General features: G+C 36.8%; 1 protein-coding gene across 2 annotated transcripts in view; it reads left to right on the top strand.

Annotated features, from left to right (window-relative positions):
• Positions 1-24,644, top strand: part of ZPBP (zona pellucida binding protein) — a 153,503-nt gene that overhangs the window by 28,008 nt on the left and 100,851 nt on the right. Inside the window, exon 4 of one of the 2 annotated variants that reach the window (XM_023232045.2) lies at positions 6,394-6,546. In XM_023232045.2, the coding sequence (XP_023087813.1) occupies positions 6,394-6,546 (153 nt within the window). The remainder of the gene's footprint in view (positions 1-6,393; positions 6,547-24,644) is intronic. The other variant, XM_023232046.2, reaches the window with a different exon arrangement.

Below are 24,644 nucleotides of genomic sequence, written 5' to 3'. Positions count from 1 at the left end.
AAAGACTTTCACAGAAGCAGTAGGAAAAACAACCTGCCTAAGGCAACAGTATTATAAATAAGACTAAAAACAAAACTCTACGGAGAAATGCCCAGAACAACTCCTACTTACCAGATCCAAACACTTTCTCTTGATTCTCTAAGCCACTCATGAGATCAACTAGAGGCTCCAAATGCTTGGAAGGCACCCTCTGACCTGTATTAGATCTGTAGAGCATGGGCATATTGGCAATTGCTGGCTAAATGGATGAGGGCGTGTATGTTAAAAACAAGCCATCCTTCTTTCTAATTCCTCTAAAGCAAGAGGAACCATTAAGATATCCAGTTTATGATAAAAATAAAAAAATAGAAGCATAATTACAAAAATAGACACAAACGTCAAAGAGATGTGGACATAAGAGACTGGAAAGATAATGAATGGCCTCCTGAAAAAATCATTAAATATTATAGGCCAGCTATATGGGTGCAAGATGGGTCATGGGGGTACTGCACCCTAATCTATATGTTCAACTGCATCATAAGGTTGCAGGAAGTTCTTGAAATTATAACCAATGAAACATCAAGGGCACTAGATTTATTGGCAATGCAAGCAATACAAATAAAAAATGCTATATATCAAAATAGATTAGCTTTAGATTACCTCTTAGCCTCAGAAGGAAGAGTATGTGAAAAATTTAATTTAACCAACTATTGCCTAGAAATTGATGATAATGGCCAAATTGATGATTAGCTTTAGATTACCTCTTAGCCTCAGAAGGAAGAGTATTTGAAAAATTTAATTTAACCAACTATTGCCTAGAAATTGATGATAATGGCCAAGCTATCATGGAAATCACAGCTAGAATGTGTGAGTTGGCCCATGTTCCAGTTCAGACTTAGTCCAGGTGGTCCCCGGATTCCTTGTTTAAAAAATGGTTCTCAAACTTTAAAAGATTCAAAGCCCTCACTGGTAGGTTCTTGCTTATTCTTGGCATCTACCTCATCCTCCCTTGCCTTTTACCTCTGTTTATTAGGATTGTTCAGTCAAACAATAGAGGCATTAGTAACCTGACACACTACTGTGCAATTGTTGGCACTAACCAAATATCAGCTGCTGCCAGTAGAAGAAAAAGCTCAGCTCCGTGAAGAGATGGCAAATAGTGGTGCTTTCTATTAACGCCTTTGTGATAAAAAGCACCAAATGGGGGAATGGAGCAGAAATTAAAAGAAATTTAAAAATGTGTAAGCAGAAATTCAGTTGTATGTAAGAAAACCCAATTCCCCCTGAGAAAAAGAAAGAGCTGAAGTCCTTCAAAAATTAACTGCCTGTTTATCTGTGGCTAGTGAGCCTTATCTCTCCTCCTTTTCCAGGCATTGTGAAGACCCTGTTTCTCTAGCTGTGCAGCTGCAAGGTCACTAGACAGATAGACTCAAGTCATAAGACATGTTATTTCTTGAAAAGTAAAAAATGATGTAATGCATGTCTCAATTTAACTGTCTTTGTTTCTCACTTCTGTAACATGCTTCCACCTGCACAGATCTTCCCTGACCCCACAAAATGCTTAAAAGGTAATGACTCTTTGTTCGGGGCTCAGTCCTTTCGATGTTAATCCGACTAGGCTGGTGCACCTAAATAATATATATCCCCCTGAATCCCATCAGTCTCTCTGATTCCTTATCAATCCTACTACAATATGAAGTTAAAACCAGGCACTATGAGTGCTCATCTGATTTTTGTTATTAAGAGAAGGTATTTTTTCTGTGTATAGTTGTTAACTTGGTGTCCTTGCAGGAAGGATGATCAATAGAGCCTTCTGTTTAGCCATCTTGCTTTGCCCTTTCTCCAGGAGTCCCTTACATTTAAGTCTTTAATTCATCTTGCATTGATTTTTTATGTATGGTGGGAGGAAAAGCGCCAGTTTCAATCTTATGCATGTGGCTAGGCAGTTATTCCAGCACCATTTATTGAATAGGGACTCTTTTCTCCATTGCTTGTTTGTGTCATTTTGTTGAAGATCAGATGGTTGTAGGTGTGTGACTTTATTTGTAGGGTCTCTATTCTGTTCCATTAGTCTATATATCTGTTTTTATACCAGTACTATGCTGTTTTAGTTACTATAGCCTTGTAGTATAGTTTGAAGTCAGGTAGTGTGTTGCTTCTGGCTTTGCTCTTTTTACTTAGGATTACTTTGGCTGTTCCAGCTCTTTTTTGGTTCCATATGAGTTTTATAGTAGGTTTTTTCTAATCTATGAAAAATTTCATTGGTAAGTTGATGGGAAAAGCATTGAATCTGTAAACTGTTTTGGGTAGTATGGTTATTTTAACAATATTGATTCTACCCATGAGCATGGAATGTTTTTCCATTTGTTTGTGTCATCTGTGATTTCTTCAAGCAGTACTTTGTAATTCTCATAGTAGAGATCTTTCACCTCCCTTAACTGTATTCCCAGGTATTTTATTCTTTTTTGGCTATTGTGAATGGGATTGTGTTCTTGATTTGGTTCTCAGTTTGGATGTTATTGGTGTATAGAACTGCTACTGATTTTTATATATTGATTTTTGTATCTTGGAACTTTGCTGGAGTTGTTTTTCAGATCTAGAAGCCTTTGAACAGAAGCAATTTTTTTGTTTGTTTGTTTGCTTTGTTTTTTTGAGATAGAGTCTCACTCTGTCACCCAGGCTGGAGTGCAGTGGTGTGATCTCTGCTCACTGCAACCTCTGCCTCTCAGGTTCAAGCCATTCTCATGCCTCAGCTTCCTGTCTTATCTGTGTTTTACTGTCTGCTCTTTCTGACTGCTTGTAATTAGAAGAGAGATGATTTCCTTGAAACGCATCAGGCTGGAAAGAGAGATGGAACTTAAAGTGGCAGTGTTTGTTCAAGATGATGGTGCTCCTGCTCTGTCAATATGGAGCAGCCAGGAGAAATCATTAAAATCATTAAAATCAACCTTTATTAGCTGGGATTACAGGCATGCACCACTATGCCTGGCTAATTTTAGTATTTTTAGTAGAGATGGAGTTTCACTATGTTGGCTAGGCTAGCCTTGAACTCTTGGCCTCAAATGATCTGCCTGCCTCGACCTCTCATCATGCTGGGATTATGGGTGTGGGCCACCACACCAGGCCACGATGGAATTTTCTAGGTATAGAATCAAATAGTCTGTGAAGACAGATAATTTGAAGTCCTCTCTTCCTATTTGTATGACTTTTTATTTATTTCTCTTGCCTGATGCCCTGGTTTGAACTTCCAGAACTATATTAATAGGAGTGGTGAGGGTGTGCATTCTTTTCTTGTTCTGATTCTCAAGGGGAAATGCCTCTAACTTTTGCCTGTTTAGTATGATGTTGACTATGGGTTTGTCACACATGGCTATAATTATGTTGAGTTATGTTCCTTTGATGCCCAGTTTGTTGAGGGTTTTTAACATAAAGGGAGGTTGAATTTCATTGAATGGCTTTTCTGCTTCTGTTGAGATGATCATGTGATTTTTGTTTTTAGTTTTGTTTCTGTGATGAATCAAATTTATGATTTGTGTATGTTGAACCAACCTCGCATCACAGGGATAAACCCTATTTGATTGTGATGAATTAGCTTTTTGATGTGCTTCTGGATTTGCTAGGCTAGTATTTTTTGAGGATTTTTGCATCTATGTTCATCAGGGGTATTATCCTAAAATTTTCTTTTTTCATTTTGTGTCCACCAGATTTTCATATCAGAATGATACTGGCCTCGTAGAATGAGCTAGGAAAGAGTCAGTCCTCCTCAATTTTTTGGAATAGTTTAGCTAGGATTGGTACCAGACCTTCTTTATATGTCAGGTGGAATTTGGCTGTGAATCTGTCTGGTCCAGGGCTTTTTGTTGTTGGTAGGTTTTTAATTACAGTTTCAGTGTCAGAACTCACTACTGGTCTGTTCAGGTTTTCAGTTTCTTCCTGGTTCAATCATGGGAGAGGGTGTATGTTTCTAGCAATGTATCCATTTCTCTAGGGCTTCTAGTTAATGGGCATGGAAGTGTTTGTAATAGTCTCTGAGGGTTTTTTATATGTCTCTGGGGTCAGTGGTAATGTCCCCTTTGTCATTTCTGATGGTGTTTATTTGGATCCTCTCTCTTATTTTTTGCTCTATTAAGTCCAGCTAGCAGTCTACCAGTCTTATTTATTCTTTCAGAAAACCAGCCTTTGGTTTTGTTGATCTTTTGTATGTTTTTTTGTGTCACAATTTTGTTCAGTTCAGCTCTGATTTTGGCAAGCCTTGGGGGATGGTGTCCCTGGCCGTGCTCCACTGCAGCAGGTCCCATGGCAAATGCTCTGGGTTCCAGGCAGGGGAGCCTTGTCCCCACCAACTCTCCAAGAAGCTCTCCCTTGCCAGCCCAAATATCCATGGGTTCTCCTGTAGCTAGGATTCTAGAGGTCCGTAATGACAGTGGGCCACTCCATGTCTATTTAACTTACCCCTTCCCCAGGAGCCACTCAGGGCGAGGAGTAAGTCCTGATGCTTGGATACCCTGTGCAGGGTCCCCACCTTCTTGCTCCTTCAGTCCAGGGTCGGTGTCCTCCCTCTGTCTACTCTCAATGCCTTCCTTCTGAACATCTGCTCAGAGTGTGCTGGTCTTCTTGATGGTCTTATCTCTTGGTGGGAGAAGCTCTTGCTGGCTGTGTCTGGTTGGCTATCTTGGCTCTGAGCCCCCTTATTTTTTAGATCTACTTAAACATGTTTTAAATAAGAAGGCAGTCGGGGGCATTTTATTATAGATTGTCTACTACTACATTTTCTGGCTGTCATAATGTTTAGTGTTGTAGTAGGCATTTAGGTATATATTTTGATACACCTATTAATTGCTTTCTCTAGTGTGGGAAACATTCATTTCAAATGATTGCCAAGGAATATATAATCTCATTGATGATGTAATATTCATATAATTTCTTTAAACTTCATGAGAACCCTTTATTATATTTCTACAAGGTGTTTCTGCTGAAGTACATAGTGAACTCTTGCAAACTGTTGACTTCGTTTATAAAAGACTTGGCGTGTTAGGATAAATATGTAATATTCCATCAAAAGATAATCATGAAGAAATAGGCATTACAATGGAAATGTATTCTAAATTCATATCACATTTTTCAGCTTCATCCAGGATATAGAAATGGAAGTTCTCAAGGCATAATGCTCTATGTAAATTCCTTGAGGGTGGGTATGTCCATCTGTTCATTTCTCTTTCAATACCTGAAGCAGGGCTTGTATGTACTAGACACTCAGTAAATATTTATTGAACAAATAAATAATGAACATTTCATCCCTATGAACACTCATCATTTGTCTTGGAGAAATATTTCAACTTAAAATTTATAAGCAATAAATCATTTACCTAAAATAGAAAAAAGAAAAAAGGTAGACAATTATTTCCTGGTGTAGTACTTTCAGTTCTAATGAATGGAATATCAAATTATTGACTAAGCAAACTTTAATATCTAAGAATTTTTCTAATTAAAAACTGTGGTTATAAACTTTCAGAATAACAGATTTATAGCTTTTTCAAGTACTTTAGCATTCATTGTATTTGTTATACAGAGAAATCCTGTGAGATAGGCTATCATATATTTTGATTTTTCATTGTACAAATGAGGGAACTGGATCTCAGAAAGATTAATAGGTTACTCACAGTTACAGTTTGTGAGAGGGAAAGGTAGGTCTCAAACCCAAGTGTCAATGCCTCCAAAGGCAGATTTACTTTTCAGTTCACAACATAGCTTCTCCCTGTGTGACACTTAAATAATGAAGTATGTTGAAATGAAAAGGGTGCTTACATCCCATTGTAACCCCCAGCACTGCAACTGTGTGATTATGTGATGTTGGGCAAGTCAGGTGATCTCATATCCAATATTTTTCTTCTTCTGCAAACCTCAAATTTATAAGCTAAATTTTGCCTTTTATCATGTGTAGTAATAAGAAATCTCTTGTTAGTGATTATATTCTGATAGCCTTTGTTCTGGGTGTATTATTTATTTGTTTCATATGTAGTTTGTAAGCTTTCTGAGGGCCTAATTTGTCATTGAATATAAATATAATCATGTTAAAGTATGTGTATATATTTGTATATATGTCTACTGTATTTCTGATGGTGCCCAGTTCAATGCAAGGAGCAGATTAGGAGTATATTCTGTATGTATCCTTGTTAGTCTCTTACTACTTCGGCAACAATGTAATTGATGAACTCTGGTTAGTGAACATCTGTCAGTAAGAAGGTTATCCTGGCATCCACTGTTAGCAGACACCAGATGCAATGTCCTAGCTATGCCCCCTACTCCTTTCATTGACTGTGTTGGTAAATTATGATGGTTTTACCTTGCTGAGAAATGTTTTGGTAGTTGTCTCATGTAATTTAAGCAACTCATAACTGTATCTTATTCCTTTAGTAGAAAACCACACTGCACAAATAACATCCACAGGAAGCCTTGTGTTCCAAAATTTTGAGGAGAGTATGAGTGGAATTTATACATGTTTCCTCGAATATAAACCTACTGTGGAAGAAATTGTTAAACGTCTTCAACTAAAATATGCTATATATGGTAAGAAGTAAAGTTAGTTGTGTTTTAACCTTCCTTAATGATTTTAAACATTTAAATATGTTTAAGTAGGTTTGTCTTAAAGAGACTTTATTTTTTAGTCTCATTTAATTAAAAAAGAATTACTGCCTCCCTATGTAAGTACTTTGTAAAGGGTTAGTGGTGAGGGCACAGAATGGTTAACAGATCGCAGTCTTTTTTTCTTCAGGAGAATGTTGACATGTACACACAGATGAAGTTTAGGGCCAGGGATGTATAAATCTTTTCAAATTATTATGATATTATGGCTTGTACTATGTTGAATTCTAAGTATTTTAAATTTGAGTATCATGATTTCTGGTACACTGCCATCCCCCAAAACAGGATCGTGAAACACCACTGTAAATTCCTTTTCTGGCGGGTTGACCTTTTGAGGCTTACAATTGGCAGAGGTCAGTTGATATTTGTAAGAATTACAGAAAGAGGAAAGAAACATGAAAAGGTGGCTCTCCAGTCAAGACAGGTTTATTTTAGAAAATAAAACTGAGAGATGCCTTCTGGCTGAGTTAGGTTAGAGGCACACTCTCTTACAGACTTAAGAGTTTTTAAAGATTCAGGGTTGGGAGAGTTTATCAGAGGCTTGGACTGCTTCTGTGTCTCTTTGTTGTGCTTATCTGGGAGGGAGAGTTGTGTGTCTGTTCCCATGTATCTTTTTGCAGCTGCAGGCATATCCCCCAAATCTGCTTTTAGCTTAGTGCACCCGAAGGGAAAGGGAAAGGAATGTGCTTATTAAGGCCCACTTTTTTATTTTTATTTTTTGAGATGGAGTCTCACTCCGTCACCCAGGCTGGAGTGCAGTGGCGCCATCTCAGCTCACTGCAACCTTCACCTCTTGGGTTCAAACGATTCTCCTGCCTCAGCTTCCTGACTAGCTGCGACTACAGGCACATGCCACCACACCCGGCTAATTTTTTGTATTTTTGGTGGAGATGGGTATCACCGTGTTAGCCAGGATGGTCTCGATTTCCTGACCTCATGATCTGCCCACCTCGGCCTCCCAAAGTGCTGGGATTACAGGCATGAGCCACCGCCTCTGGCCAAGGCCCACTGTTTTACTGGGACCCATTGTATAAGGGTGAGGTTTGGCAGTTACCCAAGAGACTTTAATCCATCTCCCTCTGTGCCCCAGTTGTCTTATCTGTGTTTTACTGTCTGTTCTTTCTGGCTGCTTGTATTTAGAAGAGAGGTGATTTCCGTGAAATGCATGAGGCAAGAAAGGGAACTGGAACTTAAAGTGGCGGTGTTTGTCTGAGATGACGGTGCTCCTGCTCTGTCAATATGGAGTAGGCAGGAGAACAGCCTGAACCTAAGTTGCTTGTAGGTTCCATCTCACTAGTGGGACCCATGTGTGACAGACAGAATAATGGCTCCTAAACATGTCCATATCTAGTCATATCCAGAACATGTAAGTGCGTTGGCCTACATGGAAAAAGGGATTGAGCAGATGGGTTGCGATGAGATTATCCTGAATTATCTGGGTGGGTCCAGTGTAATCACAGGATTCCTTCTAAGAGGAAGGCAAGAGGGTCAAAGGAAATGTGCTGACAAAAGGAGAAGTTGCAGTGATTTTCTTTGAAGATGAATTAAGAAGCCACATGCCAAATAATACAGGCAGCCACCACAGCTGGAAATGGCAAAGAATTGGATTCCCCCTAAAGCTTTCAGAATGAATACAGCTTGATTTTTGCTTAGTAAGACTCATTTTGGATTTCTGATCTCCACAGCCTTAAGGTCATAAATTTGTGTTGTTTAGAACATTAGGTATGTGGTAATTTGTTACAGTGTCAATAAGATAACTTATACACCATTACTTTGACAGCAAGGGTACAGAATTATTAGTGGTTTCTTGATAATATTTTGGTTAATCAAAATATACTTTCCCATATAGCCAAAGAGAGACATAATGTTTTGGTAAGATAATTAACTTTGTTAGACAAATAATTTGTTTAAACCTTTTAATCAGTCATGTTTCCTTTTTGTTACATAGTAGTTATCTCCCTCTTGTTACTTCATGTACCTAACTTATAATAAATGTACTTCAGAATCACTCATAAGTACATATTCACATATGCTAACAAATTTAGAAGTGCCTAAAATGAGTACTGGTTTATAATAATGATAATTATAGCTAGTATTTACTGAGCATTTATGATATACCAGGCGGTGCTGTGTTTTTACATGTAATTATTACAACAACAGCAAAATCCATATTTATGTAATACTTAGTGTAAGCATTGTTCTAATTTATTTATATTAAATGTATTTCACCACAAACTGTGATGTAGGCACTGCTATTTTTGGTCTTGTAAATGTAAGGAAACAGAGTGGTTAAGTGACTTTCTCAAGACCACAGCTATAAGGAGGGGAGGGGAGAACTCAGATTTCAATTTAGGAATTCTGGTCCTAGAGTTATTATTCTTATGCTTTATGGTATCCTACTATGTATACCACTGTTATATGAATGCCAGCAGGATGAAGACCTGATTAATAAACTAACTTTGAAGACCTACTCTTTTAATGCTTAAAACCAATGCAATTGATTCTATTTTATCATACATACCTCCTTTAATCTTTCTAATAGCTACATGGTGTTTCAGATTTTATTTGAGCATTCTTCAGTTAATTACTATTTAGTTTGTTTCACATTTTCCCTACCTCAGATGGTACTGTGTGGAACATTTAAATATGTGTCCATCCATCCATCTGCCATTGATCTGTGTATACATACACATACACCATACCCCCCCACCATACTAACATTGCTGTATTTTGTAAGATAAGTTGTTAGTCTTTCAGAAAGATGAATTCTGTAAAGGAAAATCCGCAGGGAATTCGTAGTGCTATTTTGATTGATTCTTTTGTATAGCAATTTGCAACCCTGCTATAATAGATGAGAACCTCAGTTTCTAAAACCCCTTTAATGCTGTATTTTGAAGTGTTGCCAATATAATAAATTAATGGTATTTTATAGTTTTAATATGCATTTTTTGGTCTTTGGTGGGTTATTCAAATCTTATTTGTGTGAGCTCTCTCTGTGTGTATGTGTGTGTGTCTGAATAGCTACAGAGAGATGTATAGCTATGTAGATATTAATTTTATGTCAAATGCATTGTATTCTATATTTTGTTTTTAGCTTATTAATTTCTTATATTCTAAGTAAAGGATAATTCCAAATTTTAAAATTTTATATAAACTACAAGTGGCATTTTCTTTTTGACTCATGTTTTTTACTGTGTTGAGCAAGATATTCACCATTACCTGGATTGTAAGAAGTGAAATCAACTTATAATTTTCTGTATATATTAAAAACCATTAAAAATTTTAGAAAATTACAAAATAAAATCAAGAATTGTTAATCAGTTTTGAATATGGCAAGACACTATGTATAAAATGGTGATTCATTGCTTTAATATACACTTCCTTAATTATTAGTAAGTTAGAACATCTTTTCATATTTTTATTATTCAGTAGATTGCCTTTTCAATTCAGTTGTCATCTTCCTTTTGCATAGTTTGTCTTTTTATTACTAATTTTTAGATATTTTGCTGTTCTGGATACTAGCCTTTTCTTATGCATGCTGTAAATAATTTCTACCTTCTCTCACTTAAGATGTTTATACTAACAGAAGTTTCAATTTTTTTTTTTTGTAATGAGACCTATCAGTTTTAATTCTCTGAGTTGTTTTGCTTTTGCTTTGTTTAGTTTTGTTTTCTAAGAGATTGTTTCCTATCTAGAAAATAAAAATTGCCCAGAACTTTGGGAGGCTGAGGCGGGTGGATCGCTTGAGACCAGGAGTTCGAGACCAGCCTGGACAACATGGAAAAACACCGTCTCTACTAAAAATACAAAAAAATTAGCCAGGCGTGGTGGTGCATGCCTATAATCCCAGCTACTCAGGAGACTGAGACCAGAGAATCACTTGAACAGGAAGCTGCAGTGAACCCAGATCACGCCACTATATTCCAGGCTGGATGACAGAGTGAGACTCAGCCTTAGAAAATACAAAAGAAGAAGAAAAGAAAAGAAAAATTGTTTCCTGTATTTTCTAGGCCTATTTTTTTTAAATAGGAATAAATTAACATCTTTTATTTGTTAGACGAAGAGCAATGTTCAATATAAATTTTCTCAAGACCCTTAAAACCTGTGAATTTCTGGCCAGTTCACAAAACCATAAGATGACACTTTTCAGCATGAAGTAAAAAACAGACTGTCAGCTCTAAAGACGTTACAGAGCAGAAATTTCCAAATACGTTATATGAGCTTTCTGGGCAAATGAAAAATCTATCTTCTATGATATATTAACAAAAATTCACAAGATAAGATTATGTTTTGACATACTTAACAAGCATTGCTTCTTTGTCTCCAACAAACAAAGCTAAGGAAATAATGTAACCATTTTTACACAGAAAATTAAGGCTGCAGGTCACACACAAGAACAGAAGTGCTTGAGCATTGAAACTGTTATACTTCATTGTCATACTCGAATTGTTGACTCTTAAACCATTTTCAGTTAAATACAAGGAAAGGTTATTACATGTTCAGCAGTTACTAAGTTTTCAATAATTTAAGGTCCAGTAGCTTAGAAAAGTAGACTGAGAATGGTTCTGAAAAGGCAAGTTAAACCTTAGGCCTGTTTTTTCAGGTTAAACTTTTTGTTTTGAGATAAATGTAGATTAACGTATGGTTGCAAGAAATAATACAGACAGATTCCATGTATTCATTAGCCAGCTTCCCCAAATCATAATATCTTGTAAACTAAGATAGTGATTTTGTCACAGTCTACCCATCTTATTCATATTTTTCCAGGTTTATGTGTACTTTTGTGTGTGTGTGTATGTGTGTGTGTGTGTATAATCCTGCCATTTTTATCCCATGGGTAGACTCAGGTATCTACAACCATAGACAAGATACAGAGCAGTCCCATCAAAAGAAGGATATCTTGTGTTGACCTTTTATAATTGAACCCGCTTTCCCTCCTACCTCCATCCAGAATTCCTGGCAACCACCAATCTTCTCTAATTCTGTATTGTCATTTCAAAAGTATTATACAAATACAGTGCTATAGTACATAATCTTAGGGGATTGACTTTTTTTCATTTTTCCAAATTCCTTGGAGATTGCTGTAAGTTTTGTGCATCTATCACATACTCCTTCTTATTGCTGAGTTGCATGCCAAAGTATACATATACCACAGTTTGTTTAATGACTTACCCATTGAAAAATATCTAGGTTGCTTTGAGTTTTTGACTGTTGCATATAAAGCTTCTAAGGACATTTGTGGATTGTTTTTCTATAGACCTAAGTATTTATTTCTGTGGGGTAAATACCTAAAGTGCAGTTGACCGATCACATGATAGTTGCATATTTAGTTTAATAAGAAACTGCCAAACTGTATTTCAGAATGGCTGTACCATTTTGTATTTCTACCAACAATATAAGGATAGTCCAGTTACTCCATGTCTCCACCAGCAATTGGTGTTATAATTATCTTTTTTTTTAGCCATTCTGATAGGTGTGAAGTAATATTTCATTATGGTCTTAATTTGTATTTCTATACTTTCTAATGATGTATTTAATATATTTTATATTAAATATATTATGAGTTTATTTGCCATCTGTACATCCTCTTTGGTAAAATTTCTGTTCATATCTTTTGACCATTTTTTAATTGGATTGTTTGGTATATTACTGTTGAGTTTTTTGATATTTAATACACGTACACAGATAGATAGATACTCTTTCTTTGTTGGATATATATTATTTGTAAGTATTTTCTACCACTCTGTATTTTGTCTTTTCATCTTCTTGACAGGATCTTTGCAGAGCCTGTTTTAAAATTTGGTTTATCATATTTGCTTTTGTGAATCATGCTTTTTGTGTTAAGATGAAAGATTATTTGCCTCATCCTAGATCCCAAAGATATTCTGTTTTTTTTTTTTTCCAAAAGTTTTGTAGGTTTCCTTTTTTTTTTAAAAAAAATTATTTTTATTTTAAATTCTTGGGTAATGTGCAGGATGTGCAGGCTTGTTACATAAACATGTGCCACGGTGGTTTGCTGTACCTATCAGTCCATCACTTGGATAGTAAGCCCAGCATGTATCAGCTATTTTTTCTAATGCTCTTCCTCCTCACACCACCAACAGGCCCCAGTGTGTGTTGTTCCCCTTCCTGTGTTGATGTGTTCTCATTGTTCAGCTACCACTTATAAGTGAGAACATTTCTGTTCCTGCATTAGTTTGCTGATGATAATGGCTTCCAGCTCCATCCATGTCCCTGGAAAGGACATGATCTTGTTCCTTTTTATGGCTGCATAGTATTTCATGGTGTATATGTACCACATTTTCTTTATCCAGTCTATCACTGATGGGCATTTGGGTTGATTCCATGTCTTTGCTTCAATGACATGGAATAGAATGATTTATATTTCTTTGGGTATATACTCAGTAATGGGATTGCTGGGTGAAATGGCATTTCTGGTTGTAGATCTTTGAGGAATTGCCACAACATCTTCCACAATGTTTGAACTAATTTACACTCCCACCAACAGTGTAAAAGCATTCCTGTTTCTCCGCAACCTCGCCAGCATCTGTTGTTTCTTGACCTTTTAATAATTGCTATTCTGACTGGTGTGAGATGGTATCTTATTATGGTTTTGATTTGCATTTCTCTAATGATCAGTAATGTTGAGCTTTTTTTCATATGTTTGTTTGCCCCATGAATGTCTTCTTTTGAGAAGTGTCTGTTCGTGTCCTTTGCCCACTTTTTAATGGGGTTATTTGTTTTTTTTTTCTTGTAAATTTAAGTTCCTTGTAGATTCTGGAATATTAGACCTTTGTCAGATGAATGGAGTACAAAGATATTCTCACTCTGTAGATTGCCTGTTTGCTGTGATGATAGTTTCTTTTACTGTGTAGAAGCTCTTCAATTAGATCCCATTTGTCAATTTTTGCTTTAGCTGCAATTGCTTTCAGTGTTTTTGTCATGAACTCTTTGCCTGTGCTTATGTCCTGAATGGTATTGCCTAGGTTTTCTTCTAGTGTTTTTATAACTTTGGGTTTTACATTTAAGTCTTTAATCCATCTTGAGTTAATTTTTAAATAAGGCATAAGGAAAGGGTCTAGGTTCAAATTTGTGCATATGGCTAGCCAGTTCTCCCAGCACAGGTTTACTTTTTATATTTAACTATGGGATGCATTTTCAGTTAATTTTTGTGTAAAGTGTGCTGAGGCTTGGTTTAAGGTTGATTTTTATTGTTTTTATTTTTTACATATGGATTGAACATTGCTTCAATGTTATTTCCTGAAAAGGATATCCTTCCATTGAGTTGTTTTTGCATCTTTGTCAAAAATTGGTTGAGGATATTTGTGTGGGTCCCTTTTTTATAGGTTCTGTAATTTCTTCCATTGATTTATAGGTTTATACCTCCTCTACCAGTACTGCACTGTTGATTACTGTAAGGATATAGAAAACCTCAATACTAAGGAGAGTGTTCTTTTCAAGATAGTTTCCAAGAATAGTCTTTGTTATTTAAATGTCCGTCCCTTTCTATATAAATTTTTGAATATTCTTATGTGCATCAACAAAATATCCTAATGTGATTTTGATGGGAATTACATTCAATCTATAGATTAATTTGGGGAAGAATTGCATCCTTACTATACTGTGTCTTCTAGTTTATGAACATGGTATGTCTATCCTTTTAATTAGGTCTTTTGATTTCTTTTATCTGCATATACATGTTTTGTTAAGTATATACTAAGTGTATTATTTTGATTTTTTAGAATAATTATAAATAATATATTTTACACTTTGAATTACACATATTTATTGCTAATATGTAGAAATAAATATTATTTTTGTGTTGATTTTGTATCCTGTCACCTTATCAAAGTCACATAACAATACTAGATTTTTAGATTTTTATAGATTCTTCATGAGACATTCATGGCATGTGGACACAGAGACAGAATCTGTATATTTGTTATTTATTTTTGTTTTTTTTATTGAGGAGGCTAGGACTTTAGATACATGTTGAAAAAGTATGTTGAGAGTGGGCATCATTATCTTTGTCTTAATATTAGGGGGAAATAATCTAGTCTTTCACCATTGAGTATATATAATGTTAGCTGTGGGTTTCTTGTAGGTGCCCATTATCAGATGGAAGAAATTCCCTCATTCTACATTTGTATTTGCAGATTGTTTTTATTGTGAAAGGATGTTGGATTTTGTCGAATGTTTTTTTCTTGCATCAGTTAATATAAATGTGTGTTTTTTTTTTATTTTGTACTTCATTACTATGGTTTGTTACATGAATTGATTTTTTAAATGTTAACCCAAACTTGCATTCCTGGGATAAATCCCACTTGGTCATGGTGTATGATTTTTTTCAATATTTTGCTAGATTTGGTTTGCTAGTATTTTATTGGGAATTTTTGCATTTGTGTTCATAAGAGATACTGGTTTATAGTTTTCTTGTGATATCTTTGGTTTAGGTATCAGGGTATTACTGGCTTCACAGAATGAGCTGGGGTGTATTCCCTTCTGTTCCAATTTTGAGAGTGTTTGTGAAGAATTGTCGCTAATATGTCTGTTTGGTAGAATGCATCAGTGAAGACATTTGGGCTTGGGTTGTTATCCACAGGTAGTTTTTTTATTACTAATTCGACCTTTTTGTTACAGGTCTATTCAGATTGTCTGTTTCTACTTGAGTCAATTTTAGTAGTTTGTGTCTTCCTAAAGAATTTGTTTTATCTAAATGTGTCTAATTTGTTGGCATATAGTTGTTTGTAGTGTTCCTTTATATTTCTTTTATTTCTTTAAGGTCAGTATTCTCTCCCCCTTTATTTCTGATTCTAGTAATTTGAGTCTTCTATCTCTTGTTTTTGTAAATCTAGCTCAAGTTTGATCAATTTTGTTGATTTCTTAAAAAACTGGTTTTGATTTCATTGATTTTCACTGTTTTTTATTTATTACATCACTTATCTCTGCTGAAGTCTTATTATTTTATTCCTTCAGCTTGCTTTATATTTAGTTTTTCTATTTTCTCTTTCTTTTTCATTGTCCGAAGATAAAATACTAGGCTACTTGAGAACTTTCTTTTATAATATGCCATAGGCCTGGCATATTATTTCCCTCTAAGTGCTGCCTTACCTGCATGCCATAGGTTTTGTTATGTTTTGTCTTCATTTTCATTTGTATCAAGATTATTTCTAATTTATCTTTCGATTTTTTCTTTGATCTATTGATTATATAGGAATCTGTTAATTTTCATTTCTGAGTTTTTCAAATTTCTTTTGTTACTGATTTTTTAATTTTACTTTATCAGAGAAAATAATTTGTATTATTTCAAAGGTTTATAGCTTAGCATATGCTTCATCCTTGAAAATGTTCCATGTGTATTTGAGAAGAATGCATATTCTGCTGTTGTTAGCTGATTTACTCTAGATGATTCTCAGATTTATTTGGTTTATAGTGTTGTTCAGGTCTTCTATTTCTTTATTGATCTTCTTCCTAGCTTTTTTATTCATTATTGTAAGTAGGATATTGATGTCTCCAAATAATGTTGAATTGTCTAATTCCTCTTTAATATCTGTATATGTTTATAATTGTTGTTTTTCTTCCTGATATATTGACCTTTTTATCATAATAAAAGTCCCTTTTTTTTTTTTTTTTTAGTAACTTTTTGTTGTTGTTTTAAAGTCTGTTTTTTTTTTTTTTTTCCAGTGTTCCCGGCACCTGACTCTCTGTAGGAGAAGCGTAGTCTGTATTTCTTGAGAAAGATATCTACACTCAGTATGCCTAACTCCTCCTTTCACCCTCAGTTACCCTCCCATTCTATTCTGGTACTTGCATCTGCAATTGCATGGAACTACTAAGGTTAAGGTCATCAATAGTGCCCTTGCTGTTAAATTCAATGGAAATGTATTTCTCATTGTCCAGTGGTTCTGCATGCAGTGCTTCCTCATGCACTCCACCCACTGGGCCTCTGTTCCAAATCAGGTGTTCTAATGACCTATTGTGATGTGGAGATATTGCCATACATTCAGGAAAGCTGTGGGGGTCTTGGTTTAGTTCCTGGATGCAAAGGAGGAACTGTGATCATTTTCTTATGAGGCACCCTGCTTGTTATGAGCCATAGCTTCAAGCAGCGATTGTAGCCATTTGGGATTTTTTTTTGCCATTTGGGTTTTTTAGCTTCTATGAGCAGAGTGCTATACTCAGTCCCTAGTTTTATTCTGTGAGCCTGGCTTTAGTCCCCTATCTCACATAAAAAACACGTAAGACTATTCTCCACAGAGGCCAAGTTCCTGCTGCCACTTCTCTGCTACTGGTTCCATAGACCAGCAACCCTATGACATTTTCCCCACTCTGCTGTGTGGTCTGTAAAAATATCTATCTCCTTTTTGACCTGAGCCTTGGCTTTTTGGTATTGTTCTTTAATGTATCATTAGCATTAGTGTATAATGTTATCAGAAAGGGTGTGGAAGCATGATATATTGTGAAGACATCTCCCACCATTTCTTTTTTTTTAATTATACTTTTAAGTTCTGGAATACATGTGTAGAATGTGCAGGTTTGTTGCATAGGTATACACATGCCATGGTGGTTTGCTGCACCCATCGATCTGTCATCTACATTAGGTACTTCTCCTAATGCTGTCCCTCCCCTAGCTCCCCCACCAGCCGACAGGCCCTGGTGTGTGATGTTCCACTCCCTGTGTCCATGTGCTTTCATTGTTCAGTTCCCCGATATGAGTGAGAACATGTGGTGTTTGGTTTTCTGTTCCTGTGTTAGTTTGCTGAGAATGATGGTTTCTAGCTTCCTTCATGTACCTGCAAAGGACATGAACTCATCCTTTTTTATGGCTGCATAGTACTCCATGGTATATATGTGCCACATTTTCTTTATCTAGCCAATAATTGATGGTCATTTGGATTGGTTGCAAGTCTTTGCTATTGTGAATAGTGCTGCAATAAACATACATATACATGTGTCTTTATAGTAGTATGATTTATAATCCTTTAGGCATATACCCAGTAATGGGATTGCTGGGTCAAATGATATTTCTGGTTCTAGATCCTTGAGGAATTGCCACACTGTCTTCTACAATGGTTGAACTAATTTACACTCCCACCAACAGTGTAAAAGTGTTCCTATTTCTCCACATCCTCTCCAGCATCTGTTGTTTCCTGACTTTTTAAGGATCCCCATTCTAACTGGTGTGAGATGGTATCTCATTGTGGTTTTGATTTGCATTTCTCTAATGGCCAGTGATGATGAGCTTTTTTCCATATGTTTGTTGTCCACATAAATGTCTTCTTTTGAGTGTCTGTTCATGTCCTTTGCCCACTTTTTGATGGAGTCATTTGTTTTTTTTTTCTTGTAAATTTGTTTAAGTTCCTTGTAGATTCTGGATATTAGCCCTTTGTCAGATGGATAGATTGTAAAATTTTTCTCCCATTCTGTAGGTTGCCTGTTCACTCTGATGATAGTTTATTTTGCTGTGCAGAAGCTCTTTATTTAAATTAAATCCCATTTGTCAATTTGGCTTTTGTTGCCATTGCTTTTGGTGTTTTAGTCATGAAGTCTTTGGCCATGACTATGTCCTGAATGGCATTGCCTAGATTTTCTTCTAGGATTTTTATGGTTTTAGGTCTTACGTTTAAGTCTTTAATCCATCTTGAGTTAATTTTTGTGCAAGGTGTAAGGAAGAGGTCCAGTTTCAGTTTTTTGCATATGGCTAGCCAGATTTTCCAACACCATTTATTAAATAGGGAATCCTTTTCGCATTGCTTGTTTTTGTCAGTTTTGTCAAAGATCAGATGTTTATAGATGTGTAGTGTTATTTCTTAGGCCTGTGTTCTGTTCCATCGGTCTACATATTTGTTTTGGTACTAGTACTATGCTGTTTTGGTTACTGTAGCCTTGTAGTATGGCTTGAAGTCATGTAGCCTCCAGCTTTGTTATTTTTGCTTAGGATTGTCTTGGCTATATGGGCTCCTTTTTGGTTCCATATGAAATTTAAAGTAGCTTTTTCTAATTCTGTGAAGAAAGTCGATGGTAAGTTGATGGGGATAGCATTGAATCTATAAATGACTTTCAGCATTATGGCCATTTTCAGTATATTGATTTTTCCTATCCATGAACATGGGATATTTTTCCATTTGTTTGTGTCCTCTCTTATTTCCTTGAGCAGTGGTTTGTAGTTCTCCTTGAAGAGGTCCTTCACATCCTGTGTAAGTTGTATTCTTAGGTATTTTATTCTCTTTGTAGCAATTGTGAATGAGATTTCACTCATGATTTGGCTGTCTGTCTATTATTGGTTTATAGGAGTGCTTGTGATTTTTGCACATTGATTTTATATCCTGAGACTTTGCTGAAGTTGCTTATCAGCTTAAGGAGATTTGGGGCTGAGATAATGGGGTTTTCTAAATATAAAATCATGTCATCTGCAAAGAGAGACAATTTGACTTCCTCTCTTCCTATTTGAATACACTTTGTTTTTCTCTTGCCTGATTGCCCTGGCCAGAACTTCTGATACTATGTTGAATAGGAATAGTGAGAGAGGGTATCCTTGTCTTGTGCCAGTTTTCAAAGGGAATGCTTCCAGCTCTTGCCCATTCAGTATGATATTGGCTGTGGGTTTGTCATAAATAGCTCTTATTATTTTGAGATATATTCCATCAATACCTAGTTTATTGAGAGTTTTTAGCATAAAGGGATGCTGAATTTTATCAAAGACCTTTTCTGCATATATTGAGATAATCATGTGGTTTTTGTCATTGATTCTGCTTATGTGATGGATTACGTTTATTGATTTGAGTATGTTGAACCAGCCTTGCATCCCAGAGATGAAGCTGACTTGATCATGGTGGATAAGCTTTCTGACATGCTGCTGGATGCAGTTTGCTAGTATTTTACTGAGGATTTTCGCATTGATGTTCATCAGGGATATTGGCCTGAAATGTTCTTTTTTTGTTGTGTCGCTGCCAGGTTTTGGTATCAGGAGTATGCTGGCCTCATAAAATGAGTTAGGGAGGAGTCTCTATTTTTCTGTTGTTTGGAATAGTTTCAGAAAGAATGGTATCAGCTCCTCTTTGTGCCTCTGGTAGAATTCAGCTGTGCATCTGTCTGGTCCTGGGCTTTTTTGTTGGTAGTCTATTACTGCCTCAATTTCAGAACTTGTTATTGTTCTATTCAAGGATTTGACTTCTTCCTGGTTTAGTCTTGGGAGGGTGTATGTCCAGGAATTTATCCATTTCTTGTAGATTTTGTAGTTTATTTGCCTAGAGGTGTTTATAGTATTTTCTGATGGTAGTTTGTATTTCTGTGGGATCAGTGTTGATATCCCCTTTATTATTTTTTTATTGTGTCTATTTGATTCTTCTTTCTTTTCTTCTTTATTAGTCTGGCTAGCAGTCTATCTATTTTGTTAATCTTTTCAAAAAATCAGCTCCTGGATTCGTTGATTTTTTTTTTTAAGGGATTTTCATGTTTGTATCTCCTTCAGTTCTGCTCTGATATTAGTTATTTCTTGTCTTCTGCTGGCTTTTGAATTTGTTTGCTCTTGCTTCTCTGGTTCTTTTAATTGTGATGTTAGGGTATCAATTTTAGATCTTTCCTGCTTTCTCCTGTGGACAGTTAGTGCTAAAAATTTCCCTATAAACACTGCTTTAGCTGTATCCCAGAGATTCTGGTACATTGTGTCTTTGTTCTCATTGGTTCCAAAAAACTTATTTATTTCTGACTTAATTTTGTCATTTACTCAGTAGTCATTCAGGAGCAGATTGTTCAGTTTCCATGTAGTTGTGCAGTTTTGAGTTAGTTTCTTAATCCTGAGTTCTAATTTTATTGCACTGTGGTCTGAGAGACTATTTGTTATGATTTCTGTTCTTTCACATTTGCTGAGGAGCATTTTACTTCCAATTGTATGGTCAATTTTAGAATTAGTCCAGTGTGGTGCTGAGAAGAATGTGTATTCTGTTGATTTGGGGTGGAGAGTTCTGTGGATGTCTTTTAGGTTCGTTTGGTCCAGAGCTGAGTTCGTGTCCTGAATATCCTTGCTAATTTTCTGTCTCATTGATCTGTCTAATATTGACAATGAGGTCTTAAAGTATCCTACTATTATTGTGTGGGAGTCTCTAGGTCTCTAAGAACTTGCTTTATGAATCTGAGTGCTCCTGTATTGGGTGGATATATATTTAGCATAGTTAGCTCTTCTTGTTGCATTGATCCCTTTACCATTATGTAATGCCCTTCTTTTGTCTTTTTTGATCTTTTTTGGTTTAAAGTCTGTTTTATCATAGACTAGGATTGTAACCCCTGCTATTTTTTGCTTTCCATTTGCTTGGCAAACATTCCCTCATTCCTTTATTTTGAGCCTGTGTATGTCTTTGCATGTGAGATGGATCTCCTGAATACAGCACACCAATGGGTGTTGAGACCAGCTAGGTCATGGAGACCCTACCCCAGCGGTGCTAGAGGAATTAAAGACACACACATAGAAATACAGAGTGTGGAGTGGAAAATCAGGGGGCTGACAGCCTTCAGAGCTGAGAGCCCTGAACAGAGTTTTAGCCACATATTTATTGACAGCAAGCCAGTGATAAGCATTGTTTCTATAGTTTATAGGTTAACTAAAAGTATTTCTTATGGGAAACAAAGGGATGGGGTGAAACTAGGGATGGTCTCTGCAGATAACTAGGGTTATCTGCAGCAGAAACATGTCCTTAAGGCACAGATTGCTCATGCTATTGTTTGTGGTTTAGGAACGCCTTTAAGCGGTTTTCCTCCCTGGGTGGGCCAGGTGTTCCTTGCCCTCATTCTGGTAAACCCACAACCTTCCAGCAAACCCACAACCAACCAGCATGGGCATTATGGCCATCACAAGCATGTCACATTGCTGCAGATATTTTGTTTATGGCCAGTTTTAAGGCCAGTTTATGACCTGATTTGGGGGCCTGTTCCCAACAGATGGGTCTTGACTCTATTCAATTTGCCATTCTGTGTCTTTTAATTGGGGCATTTAGCCTGTTTACATTTAAGATTAATATTGTTACATGTGGATTTGATCCTGTCATTATGATGCTAGCTGGTTATTTTGACTGTTAATTGATGCAGTTTCTTCACAATGTCAATGTTCTTTACAATTTGGTATGTTTTTGCAGTGGCTGGTACTGGTTTTTCCTTTCCATATTTAGTGCTTCCTTTAGGAGCTCTTGTAAGGCAGGCCTGGTGGTGACAAAATCTCTCAGCATTTGCTTGCTGTAATGGATTTTATTTCTCTTATGAAGTTTAGTTTGCCTGGATATGAAATTCTGGGTTGAAAAATCTTTTCTTTAAGAGTGTTGAATATTGGCCGCTACTCTCTTCTGGCTTGTAGGGTTTCTGCAGAGAGATCTTCTGTTAGTCTGATGGGCTTCCCTTTGTGGGTAACCCGATCTGGCTGCCCTGAACATCTTTTCCTTCATTTCAACCTTGGTGAATCTGACAATTATATGTCTTGGGGTTGCTCTTCTTGAGGAGTATCTTTGTGGTGCTCTCTGTATTTCCTGAATTTGAATGTTCACCTGTCTTGCTAGGTTGGGGAAGTTCTCTTGGATAACATCCCTGAAGAGTGTTTGCCAACTTGATTCCATTCTCCCTGTCACTTTTAGATATACCAATAAAACATAGGTTTGGTCTTTTCACATAGTTCCATATTTCTTGGAGGCTTTGTTTGTTCCTTTCTATTCTTTTTTCTCTAATCTTGTCTTCATGCTTTATTTCATTAAGTTGATCTTCAATCTCTGATATCCTTTCTTCTGCTTGATTGATTTAGCTATTGATACTTGTGTGTGCTCTTGAAGTTCTCATGCTGTGGTTTTTAGCTTCATCAGGTCATTTATGTTTTTTTCTAAACTGGTTATTCTAGTTAGCAATTCGTCTAACCCTTTTTCAAGGTTCTTAGCTTACTTGCATTGGGTTACAACATGCTCCTTTAGGCCAGAGGTTTGTTATTTCCTACCTTCTGAAGGTAGATAATACCTTGATACCTGGTTTTCCTCATCTTCATCAATTTATCTACCTTTTGTCTTTGATGTTGGTGACCTTTGGATGGGGTTTTTGTGTGGACGTCCTTTTTTGTTGATGTTGATGCTATTCCTTTCTCTTTGTTAGTTTTCATTCTAACAGGCCCCTCTGCTGCAGGTCTGCTGGAGTTTGCAGGAGGTCTACTCCAGACCCTCTTTGCCTAGGTATCACCAGCAGAGGCTGCAGTACAGCAAAGATTGCTGCCTATTCCTTCCTCTGGAAGCTTCATCACAGAGGGCACCTGCCAGATGCCAGCCGGAGCTCTCCTGTATGAGGTGTCTGTTAACCCCTGCTGGGAAGTCTTTCAATCAGGAGGCACGAGGGTCAGGGACCCACTTGAGGAGGCAGTCTGTCCCTTAGCAGAGTTTAAGCTCTGTGCTGGGAGATCCACTGCTCTCTTCAGAGCTGGCAGGCAGGAATGTTTAAGTCTACTGAAGCTGCACCCATAGCCGCCCCTTCCCCCAGGTGCTCTGTCCCAGAGAGATGGGAATTTTATCTATAAGCCCCTGCCTGGGGCTGCTGCCTTTCTTTCAGAGATACCCTTCCCAGAGAAGAGGAATCTAGAGAGGCACTCTAGCTATAGTGGCTTTGCAGAGCTGTGGTGTGCTCCACGCAGTTCAAACTTCCAGGTGGCTTTGTTTACACTGTGAGGGGAAAACTGCTTGCTCAAGCCTCAGTAATGGCAGATACCCCTTCCCCCACCAAGCTGAAGCATCCCAGGTCAACTTCTGACAGCTGTGTTGGCAGCAAGACTTTCAAGCCATTGGATCTTAGCTTAATGGGCTCTGTGGGGGTGGGATCTGCTGAGCTAGAGCACTTGGCTCCCTGGCTTCATCCCCCTTTCCAGGGGAGTGAATGGTTCTGTCTCACTGGTGTTCCAGGTGCCACTGGGGTATGAAACATAAACTCCTATAGCTCACTTAGTGTCTGCCCAAATGGCTGTCCACTTTTCTGCTTGAAACTCAGGGCCCTGGTGGTGTAGGCACCCAAGGGACTCTCCTGGTCTGCAGGTTGTGAAAACTGTGGGAAAAGGGTAGTGTCTGGGCTGGAATGCACCGTTCCACATGGTATAGTCCCTCATTTTTCCCTTGGCTTGGGGAGGGAGTTCCCCGACCCCTTGTGCTTCCCGGGTGAGGCGACACCCCACCCTGCTTCAGCTTGCCTTCTGTGGGCTGCATTCACTGTCTAACCAGTCCCAGTGAGATGAGCCGGGTACCTGAGTTGGAAATGCAGAAATCACCTGCCTTCTGCGTTGATCTCGCTGGGAGCTGCAGACCAGAGTTGTTCCTATTCAGCCATCTTGTCAGCCACTTAAAGTCTGTTTTGTTTGGTAATTGTGTCACCACTATTGTATTCTTGTGATTGCAGTATGTGTGGTATATCTTTTAACATTCTATTACTTTCAACCTATTTCTGTCTTTGAATTTAAAGTGCATCTCATGTAGATCATATATAGTGTAGTTGGATATCACTTTTTAAATCTAGTCTGACAATCTGCTTTTTGATTGGCTTGTTTAATCCGTTAACATTTAATGTTATTATTGATATACTTGGATATACTTTGTCATTTTACTTTTTGTTTCCATGTCCTTCATGTGTATTCTTCTATTCTGCATTAATTCTGTTGAATTAAATGAATATTTTCTAATGTGGTGTTTTCATTTCTTTACTTTTTGCTGTTTATTTCCAGTTCTTTATTAATTTCTCTAGAGCTTGCTACATACATATTAACCTATCAGGATCAGTTTTAGATTTATACTAATTTAATTTTGGCAAGCTATAGAAATGTTACTCTTTTGTACTTCTGTCTCTCTGTAATTTATGGTATCGATATTACACATATTATACCTTTGGATGTTACAAACTAAACAATACCTTGTTATTATTTTATGTAATTTTGTATCTTTCAAATAAGCTGAGAGTAGGAAGTATATATTTATAGGTTTTGTCATATATAGCCTTCTTATTTATCATTTGTGGTTCTCTTCATT

Source organism: Piliocolobus tephrosceles, chromosome 8, assembly GCF_002776525.5.
Source record: "Piliocolobus tephrosceles isolate RC106 chromosome 8, ASM277652v3, whole genome shotgun sequence".
Classification (NCBI taxonomy): domain Eukaryota; kingdom Metazoa; phylum Chordata; class Mammalia; order Primates; family Cercopithecidae; genus Piliocolobus; species Piliocolobus tephrosceles.
Note: the sequence above shows the minus strand (reverse complement) of the source record. Positions and strands in the feature narration are given on the sequence as shown.